Consider the following 9,773-nt stretch of genomic DNA (forward strand, 5'->3'; position numbering starts at 1 on the left):
CCCCGGTCAGACCCAAGGCACCCTGGGGCAGACCCGAGGCACCCTGAGTCACAGCACAGGCTGGCAGGAGCCCGTTAGGCACTCCCCTCGCTCAGGAGGCCAACTGGGAACAGGGCACCACCGTGCCTGAGAGGCATCCCCCGGAGTCCCTGCAGGACCCCCACCTTTCCCCTCATGGGTCTGCTGGGAACTCTCGATGCATCATGGGAGCAAACCACCCCAAGAAATCGGGGGATTTCTGGGATCGGGGGATTCCTGGCCAGAGAGCACCCCTCCTGCTCACCTTCCGGGGAAGCCGTTGCTCACTGTGTCTTCCCTCAGCCCTGACACTGACCCTCTCTCCCGGGCCCCATGCCCGGCCTCCTCCCTTCTCAGTGCCCCATGGATGCGGAGCCTGAGGCCCAGAGACGGGCAGCTGCCGGCTGCAGTCACACAGCTGCGGGCCAGGCGGCAGCAGGCCCACAGACGCCTGGTGTAGACCCCGCCCCGGGATCCTTCGCTCTGTGATGTGGCTTCCAGAAGCCACGGCCGGACACACGGCTGGGGCGGCAGCATTTGGAGAGCGCAGGGCCCTCCCCGTGCTTCCTCGGGCCCCTCGGCTCCTTTGAGGCCTCAGACGCCCCGTGGACAGGACGGCCGCTTCTCGCCTCCGTGCGGGCGGCCAGAGTCCAAAGCCCTGCCGCTGGTCAGCTCAGGGCCGGGGTGGCGGCTGCGGTGTCCTCTGATGTCCCTGGTGGCCCGAGCCCTGGGGGGCCCGGCAGCACCAGCTGAACAGACAGGCAGCACACGAAGGGGGGCCGTCCCCTGGGTGGGGGGCTCAGCCACCACCCCCACCCCCACCCCCCGTCCGACCCAGAGCTGCTCAGTGCTCCTGGGTGGGGCTGAAGGGCTGGGTCCACTTGGACACGTCCAGGAAGACGGTGGAGGCCCCGTGGTAGAGCCAGAGGCGGGGCAGGGCGCCGTGGTGGGTCCAGGCGTCCCGCCCTCGGTCGTAGACCTCCATCTCCACGTGGTAGTCGCCGTCCACGCCCTGCCAGCGGCCCCCCGTCACGTACAGCGTGTCACCCAGCGGCACCAACGCACCGTTCTCGTGCAGGCTGTGCAGGGACTGCACCTGTGGGTGGGCATCGGTCAGTGCCCAGCGGGTGGGCGGGCGGGGGGGGACGGTGGCCAGAGTGCCCTCGGGGCGGGACACGGGGGACACGCAGGGAGGACGGCCAGCACCCTGTCCAGGACACCGGCACACCTGCTACCTGGGACCTCACCCAGGCTCCCCGTAACTCCCCCTGGGACCATCAGACTGCCCCGCCTGTGCTCTCTCTCCGGCCCACATCGCCCAGGATGATGTCCCCGGGCCCCTTGGTCCCCTAGGCCCAAAGTCACTCATATCTGAAGTCAGGGTGTTAGAGGCGCTGGGAGTTGCCTCCCAGCACGTTCCAGGCTGGGCCTCTGATTCATGGCTGCTCTCTTGGAGGGGACAGGTGGGTGGGGCCCCAGGGGTGCCCTGGACAGGGCTCGTGAGGCCAGAGAGACATGAGGACCCTTGTGGAGGAGCCCAGGGTGGGCGGGAGGGAAGAAGCCCGTCTGTGGCCTCCACACGAGGACGATGGGCAGCCACCCCGGGCCGGGACAGGGTGAGGCAGAGCCCTTCGTGGCCGGGATGCCCCCAGATCGGTGGCCTGGGCCGTGACCCAGCTGGGAGGCCCCAGAAAGAAAGGGCCTGCCTGGCAGGGCCCACCCTGCACCTGTTTTGCACTGTAATGGGGGCCTCCGGTCAGCTGAGCTCTGACGCCAGGGGACAGCTGCGGGCGGCAGGAGGGCAGGGGCCCTGCTGTCACCCGGCCGGCCCGCCCAGCCCTCCTGGGGTGGCCGCAGGAGGCCGTGCCACCTTCTCGGGCCTCCAGGGATCGAGGACCTCAAGGCAGGTGCGGTGGGCCTAGGGTGTCCCGCTGGGGCTGAGGCCGCCGCCATGGCTCTGGGCACTGCCCCTCCTCTTTCTCCAGAAGGAACACAGAGAAAGGCTGGGGCTTGAGATGCCCAGCAGCTGCTCTCTCCCTGGGCCCCGAGGCAGAAGAGGAGGGGACAGCAAGGAGGGAAGCGGGGCACCAAGGAGCTGGCTGTTCCCAGCTTACCCGCAGCCAAGGGATCCCCGTCCCTGCACCCCCGTGGGTGGGGGACGCCCTCCCTCCCGGGCCTGGCCCGCACCAGGACAGCCACGGCCGTCCCTGAAGCACCTCTGGCTGAGCCTGGATTGGCTCCCCGAGAAGAACAGACCACCCCGCGCTGGGGACGGAGCACCCATGGTGACCAGGAGCCCCCGGTCCTGGGCTTTCCTGTCCTGGAATCCGGGCCCCTTACCTCCCTTCACGGTCAGCCCCCCGTGGTGACACCCCCCCAGCCCCACCGTCCCCAGGCCCGCTCTCATGGTGTCGAGAGTCTTGGGGTGGGGTGGGGTGTTGCCCTGGGAGGTGAGGCTGAGGCCCACCTTCTGCCACAGGTTGGCCCCGGGGTCGTACATGTAGACCTTCTTGGTGTTGTCACCGACCAGGTAGAGAGTCCCCTGCAGTGCGGCGCAGCGGGGCGAGGACAGGTACTTGGGGAGGAAGGGAGAGGCGATCACGCTCCACAAGTCTGCGGGGACACGGCACCAGGCCCACCGTCACCAGGGCGGCCGCTCCCCGGGTCCTGGAGACCTCCTGCGGGAGCCCAACTCTCCCTCTGGGGGCGGGGCTCCGCAGAGTTTTGTCCTCAGGTCCGCAGGAGGGGCTCGAGGGCTTTCGGAGGCCTTGGCCTGGCTGCCGCCCCCACCCCCTACCGTCCTGCCTGGGCCCCGGGGCCTCTGCCTCTTTCCCACCCGGTCGGCCGAGTCTGGGGGTCCCACCTGACCCTGGGATCCTCCTCACACCCACCCTCCAAAACGGGTCCTATTATCATCTCCACCACCCAGAGGACAGAACGGAGGGTGAGAGCCAGGGCCAGGAAGGCCACCGAGCCGGAGGGAGCCCAGCTGGGGCCCAAACCCTGGCACGGAGTCCAGAGCCCAAGCGGGCGCCCACCAGGACTTGTGGGTCCGGGCCACCGCTCCTGGCCCGTGAGGCCAGCTCCGGGCAGACGCAGCGGCCGGGCAGCATCCAGGGCCTGGAGATGGGCTCCCCACCACCTAGCCCCCCGCCCCCATGCCTCTCGGCTGGCACGGGGCTGTGGCTCCGTGCGGGCTACCCACCCCCTCGGTTCCCTGCCCCCCGCCGGGGCCCCCGCCTTCCTCCGCTGTCACAGCCACCCCTTGGTGGGGCTGTGACCGTTTGTAAGAGGCCTCTGGCTGCCTGCTCCCTGCGCCCCTGGCCCCGCCGTCCCCGGGGTCCCCGCCCTCTGGCTCGCCGAGATGGGACTGTGGCCTGCAGGGGGGCCTGTGGCTGCCCGCCTCTGTCCCCTGCCACTCGCCCCACCCCCCACCCCCCAGCCACGCGAGGAGTGTCCTTGCGTGGCTGGGCGCCTGGGTCCCGTGCCCCCTACCTGTGACAGGGTTGTAGCACTGCAGGGCCAGGGCGTTATATTTGCAGGCGCTGGAGCCCACCAGGTACAGCCTGCCCTGGCAGCCGGCCGCGGAGAAGTTGCTGACGTACTTGAGGGCCGGGCTGATGGGCGTCCAGGTGTCTGTGTAGGGGTCGTAGCTCTCCACCTCCACCACGTCCAGAGTGGTCCCTGTCGGGCCGGGAGGGGGTCAGGGCCGCAAGGGGCGAGGGGCAAGGGAAATTTCCCGGAAATGCAGGCCTGGGGGCTTCTCGGAGGCGGCAGGGAGCATCCCGGGAGGGGAAGGGCTTGGCCTCGCGAGGCGGCTGACTTACCCCATTTCACAGAGAGGGAACCGAGACTCTGAGGGGCGAGGGCACTTGCCCCGGGCCATACCGTCAAGCGACGTGGGCACCTGGACCCAGGGACCCTCGACTCCAGACTGCACGGCAGGGGGCCCCCGAGGCCACTCCTATTTGCCCCCGCCTGCCCTGGGCTCAGGAACTGTGTGGGCCCTCTGCTCTGGGGCCTGGCTGCTGGGCCAGGACAGGCAGGGCACTTAGGAGGGGCCTCAGGACCGCTTTGTCACCTACAGAGGCCTTGGGACACTCTTGCTCTCGGCCACAGTCTTTGTCTTTTCCAATATTTATCTAACTGTAAGGGTCCCTGGGGTGACTCCTTGTCACAGCTCTGGAGGGTAGGAGGGACGAGGCGGGCCTCAGTGCTCAGGCTGGGGGCATGGTGGAATCAAAGGTGACAGCCAAGGCGGGGGGACCACTATGGGTCTCGTCACCCCAGGGACTTCACGGAGCAGGAGGTGGCCCCGGGGAGGACGGAGAGGGAGGCCTTACCGCCGATGGCATAGATCTCCCCGTTGAGCGCCACACTGGCGTGGTTCGTGCGGGCCTTCAGCATGGGTGTCACTGGCTTCCAGGCTGCCTCCTTCAGAGGGAAGCACCAGGCCTGGGTGGTTGACCAGGTGTCTGTCTTGGTGCCCCGGGAGCCACCTGCAGGAGAGAGCTCTGAGGGGGTCAGGCGGCCGCCAGCCGGGGGTCCCCAGGCCAGTGGGTGCTGGCTACCAAGGGTCCGGTGTCCTCCCCACGCGGGGCCTGGGCGCGGGGCGGGACGGGGGGTGGCGCAGTCCAGCTGTGTGACTTGGACGGATTGCTCCAGGCCCCGTAAGTAGGGGAGACGAGATCAGGGGTTTCAGACCTTCAGCCGTGAAAGCTGTTTCCCCAACCAAATTAAAATAGATTTTTTTTAGTGTTTATTTATTTTTGAGAGACAGAGAGAGCGTGAACAGGGGAGGGGCAGAGAGAGAGGGAGACAGAATCCAAAGCAGGCTCCAGGCTCTGAGCTGTCAACGCGGGGCTCGAACCCACAAACCGCGAGAACGTGACCTGAGCCGAAGTCGGGCGCTTCGCCGACTGAGCCATCTAGGCGCTCCTCCCCAACCAACTTTTAGACGGGCCCCCAACTTCTAAGACTGACAAGAACAGAGCGACCCTCCTGCCCATCACACAGCTCCTTCCTAGCAAAGCCTCCCTGGGTCTCCGTCCGGCAGAACACGGAACGGTTCTTCGCACCCATGGCCCGTGGATTTTCAATCTCTTCGTGTTCATGTCACGGGAGTGTCTGCGGGAGTCTTGACCGGACGGCCGGGGGCCCCGCGAGGGGAGGGGAGGGCTGGTTCTCACTGGCGTCACCCCCACCAGCGACACCTGCCGGGAGCCGCGCCTGCCCACCTGTGACATAGATCGTGTTGTTGAGTGCCGTCAGGGAGAAGCCCCACTTGTGGTAGTCGGGGAAGTCTGGGAGCACCATCCACTTCTCTGGAGGAAGAGAGACAGGCAGGGGGGTCAGGGCGGCCGAGCTCGCTGCCTGCCGGGGCCCCCCTCGCCCCTCAGTGGGTGCGGGGATGTTCCCTCACGGGCGGGAGGAGCAAGGGGCAGGGGGGGGGGCGACACCCCGGGCCCCCACGTGCCCCTGCCAGGCCTGGCTCTCGGCGGCCCCCTCCTCCCCACCCCGCCCCCTGGAGCCCCCCCGGCACCCGGACTGGACACAGGACTGCGGGAGGTGGCTCAGGCTCCAGAAGCTGGGTCTCGCCCTGACCCTGCAGGTGGCCTCACTGACCCCAAATGGACAATTTGGCCCCTGGGTTGGGTCCCTCCTCAGTCAGATGGGGTGACGGGTCAAAGTGCCCGATCTCCGGTCACTAGGGGGTCTCTACACAAGGGCGTAGGGGATCGGACTCGGGCCTTGCAGCAGGCAGTGTGAGTCCAAACCCTAGCTCTTGTGCGCGGGCTGTGTGGCTTCGGGTGACCCACAGCCTCCGTCTCCTCCTCGGTAGCCTAGGGGTGATTCCCACCTCCCGGGGACTATCTTTGACCACGTGTATCTGTCACAGGGCACACGTGGTACCTGTTAGGATTACCGTCACCATGACTGAGGGACAGAGTAATTGCACCCACGTTGGACCCACCTTCAAGGAGCTACAGGAGGTAAACTGAGGCAAGAGATGAGAAAATGCTTTGGAAAGATAAAAATGAGATAGTGTGGGAATGTCCAAACGGACACATTCTGGGTGCTTGTGGAAGGCTCTGAGGGAGACCCAGGCCTCGGCGACGTCCCCTGGGAAGACACGCAGAATTCTGGGCCTTGCCGGGCACCTGCCCTCTGGGCAGGGACTGCGTGTCCCCCTGACTCATGTGTGTGTCACCCTGGGGTGGGGACTCTGCCCAGCAGTCACCAGGCCTCTGCCCGCCAGCGTGCCCCCCCGCCGTCCTCCCTTGGCGTTGGAGGGACAGCTGCCCCCGGGCGGAGCCAGCAAAGCTCATCTCCTGACGTCAGCCCCCAAATCCCCTCTCGTCAGCCCCTGACCTGGGCCAGCCGGCCTCACACTGCCTCCAGCCTGCCAGCTACTGATGGCCGTCGGTGGCTGGCGACTGGCCCAGCGGCCCCAGGACAGCAGCCAACCCTCGTCGGAGCTCTTGGAAGAGCTTCCCAGGGCCAACGTGGCCCCTGCAGAGACCCCGCCGGTGATGGGGCCCCGGGCAGGAGGGGCCAAGTCCCTGCCCACTGGGTCCGCTGCCCAACCACGTGAGGAGCCCATTTCACAGATGAGGTGAGGTGACCCACCCTAAGGCTGGAATTAGAACCTGTGTGAGCTGCCCTCGCCCCTGGGCTCTCACCCTCCAGGCCACCTGCCCCCCGGCCGCCCGCCCTCCCCCTGGGGCTGGGGTTCCATTGGGCGCGCAGGCCAGGGGCCATCCTCCCACGCGGCAGAAGCTTCTACCTTGGGCTCCGGGGCCCAAAAGACCAAAGCTGGGGGCTGGGGCCGGAGGGTTAGGGGGCCCCGGTGCCCCCACTGTCAGCCTCCCCTGCCCCCACCACGGCCTCTAGACTCTCCTGCAGCCCCCCACCCCCCGCCCCGCGAGGCCCCGGCACAGCAGGAGGTGGACTCGGCGGGCCCCTGTGCACCTCGCTCCCTCCACCTGCAAGGTGGACACGAGTGGCTGACGTCGGCCGCAGGGACAGCGTGAGGGGTACTCACTGGCCTTGGTGTTGTAGAAGGCGAAGTTCCTGCCGTGAGGGGTGGCTTCCTCGGCCCCCTCCTCATCCTCCAGTGCCCGCCCGCCCACAACCACCAGAACCTCCTGCAGCTTCTGCGGGAGGCCCGGCAGCGCCTGTGGGGCCGGGAAGGCTGGGTTAGAGAAGCAGGTGACCGTATTCCCCGTGCAAGGGGCCCCCAGGTGCTTTCGGGCCTCAGTGGCCTCTTCGGAGGCAGGAGTTTGGTGGGGCAGCCGTGTCAGGGCACCTGTGTGGGGTGATGTGCATTTCAGTGTGTGTGTGTGTGTGTGTGTGTGTGCGTGTGCGTGCGTGAGTGTGCGAACACATGTGCACATGCACGTGGTTGCCACGGCCCCAGGGCTGAAGGCAAGCGCTCAGGACTGGGAGAGATGCGGGCCAGCAGGTGCATGTGTGCCCCAGACCTGGGAGCCGCTCCTTGCCAGAAATCCCCACGTGCCCTCCAGAGGCGTCCCTGCACCCATCTTTGCAGCCAACCCCGACTCTGTCCCCAGACCCTCCCCTGGGTGGGCGTGCCGTGTGCCCAACTGGGATGACCCTGGCCCGGCGGGAGGTGCTGGAATGCCTCCACCCTGGTTGGTAAGAAGCCACCGCCCGGAGCTCCCGGGCCCCCGGGGCCCTCCTGCCTCTCGGGCCCCTTCTACAGAAGGCCCAGACTGCCCGCTGCCAGCAGCTACAAGGCGACCGCCTAGTGGGGCAGGGCCCCGGGCCGGCCCGCCGTGCCCCGGGGGTGCCTGAGGGTAGCACCCCACACCCTGACCCTGGCCTGAGCCTCATCTTTGTCCCCAGACTTGGCTCCCGAGGAGTCCTCCAGAGCTGGGCCCCGAGCAGGCTGCCAGCCGCAGACGGGCTCATCGGCTCTCTGTCGCAGTCCTACCCTGGTCTGAAGCTTTGTCAGGAACTGCCCTGCCTGCCACGCTCACTGCCTGGACGCCACGAATGCTCGAGAGCTTTCTAAGGGGCAGGAGGGGGGCCTGCTGCTGTGCCCAAGCTGTGCGGTCTTCCCGGCTTGTTTTCCCTCCTACCCGACTCCTATCCCTCCTCTAAGGCCCAGCTAAGACGCTGCGTCCTCTGGAGAGCCCTCCCTGACCGGCCACCCCCCCCCCAGGATGCCACCAGCCCAGCTTTGGCCTTCCCCATGCTGCCTCAGGTCCCTTTCCAGGCTTGTCGCCAGCTGTGGGTGCCGACCGGGGTTGTGAAAGATCACAAGACCTGGGTTCCCCCTCCCCTCACGGCCGGGGGCGGGGGGCACACAGGGGCACGGGGCACCGAACAGAGGTGCGCTCACAGGTAATCGGCCCAAGGCAGGCAGAGTTGCGAGGTTCAGGGCACCTGTCCCCAGCATCCCCTCCCAGGCGGGGTCTCCGGGGCTCCCCTCCTTGCCCCTTACTCGCCTCGTCGTGACCCTGCGACAGGGCCACCCGACACTCCTCCGAGCCCCGGATCAGCGGCTCCGTGGCCAGCAGGTGCTGCACGCGCGGCCTGGGCACGGCGTCCAGGCGCACCAGGCTGAGCAGCTCGGGCAGGTGGACGGCCCGGGCCTGAGGGTCGTGACGCGCCCAGCGCAGCAGGGCCTCCAGCCGGCTCTGGTCCGGCTGCACCTGCAGCAGCTCGCCGGCCAGGCAGGTGGCCAGCCGGTCCCGGGGCAGCTGCAGGAACTCGTCCTCCCGGGCCACGGCCTCGAAGTTCTCCCGCAGGAAGGCCCGGGCCTTGGCGGCCACGCCCGGCAGCCCCTGCTGCTCCCCGAACTCGCAGATGCCCAGGCAGTTGGTGGCGTCCAGCTGGTGCTGCAGGTAGCGGCCGCAGACCTTCTGCACGGCGGGGAAGTGCAGGCGGGCGGCCGCGCGCGTCAGCGCCTCCACGTTGCCCTGCGTGACGGTCAGCCGGCCCGTGTACACGAAGTCCACCAGCTGCCCCACCACGGCGGGCTCCACGTCCCGCAGCTCCACTCGCGCCGAGAAACTCTCGGCGAAGTTGCCCGCGAACATGGCGTGGAAGTAGGGGCTGCTCAGCGCCAGGAGGGCGCGGTGGCAGGGCAGCTCCCGGCCACCCACCAGCAGCGTGAGGTCGGCCAGCTGGGGCTGGGAGCGCAGCCGCTGCAGGCCGTCCAGCGTGTCCTGGGCGTGCGAGGGCACGCGGAAGTCCAGGTCGTCCACGTTCCGCACCATGGCTGCCAGTGCCACCCGCTCACGGGGGAGAAGAGCCGGGCCCCACGCCCCCGGGACCCTGGGGAGAGAAGAGGGCAGGGTCAGCCGGGGCGGGGCGCGGTCCGTCCGCCTGATCGCCCACCCGCCTGGCCGGCCGGCCGACCGTCAGTCCTTTCTGTCTTCAACAAACACTGAGCGTCAGCGGTGTGCCGAGCGCCTGGCCTGGCGTCTCGCCTGATCCGGCCCCGTAGCCCTGCGAGGTAGGGCTCCGTGCGAGTCCCATTCTGCGGCGAGAAGGCTGAGGCCCAGAGGGGGCCCGAGACCTAACCCTGGCCAGGCAATCAGGGCGGGACGAGGCCAGCAAGAGAGCCACGCCTTGACCCCTCCACAGCTCTGGGCTGCACGGAACAGACGCCTCCCCCCCACCCCCGGAGCATGGGGATGGGATCCCTGTGGCCCCCCCCACGTCCAAGTGGCTTCCTCTCCTCCCAAATCGGACATTGCTGGGATGTGATGAGAGTACTCGAG

At 68.2% G+C, this 9,773-nt stretch overlaps 1 protein-coding gene across 1 annotated transcript; it reads right to left on the reverse strand.

Moving 5' to 3' along the window:
- Positions 1-862: 862 nt before the first annotated feature.
- Positions 863-9,266, reverse strand: KLHL30 (kelch like family member 30). Its single transcript, XM_049616202.1, has 7 exons — positions 8,493-9,266; positions 7,064-7,196; positions 5,256-5,342; positions 4,362-4,517; positions 3,514-3,702; positions 2,486-2,631; positions 863-1,114 (listed from the first exon to the last, which is right to left on the reverse strand). The coding sequence occupies exons 1-7, from the start codon at positions 9,264-9,266 to the stop codon at positions 863-865; spliced, it is 1,737 nt and encodes a 578-aa protein (XP_049472159.1).
- Positions 9,267-9,773: the final 507 nt, after the last annotated feature.

Source organism: Panthera uncia (genome assembly GCF_023721935.1).
Source record: "Panthera uncia isolate 11264 chromosome C1 unlocalized genomic scaffold, Puncia_PCG_1.0 HiC_scaffold_3, whole genome shotgun sequence".
NCBI lineage: Eukaryota > Metazoa > Chordata > Mammalia > Carnivora > Felidae > Panthera > Panthera uncia.

Coding starts and splice junctions, on each gene's coding strand:
- KLHL30 (XM_049616202.1), bottom strand. CDS start 9,266: ATGGTGCGGAACGTGGACGACCTGGACTTCCGCGTGCCCTCGCACGCC. Junction 5,343..7,063: donor CTTCTACAACACCAAGGCCA/GTGAGTACCCCT, acceptor CTCTTCCTCCAG/AGAAGTGGATGGTGCTCCCA. Junction 4,518..5,255: donor CAACACGATCTATGTCACAG/GTGGGCAGGCGC, acceptor TCTCTCCTGCAG/GTGGCTCCCGGGGCACCAAG.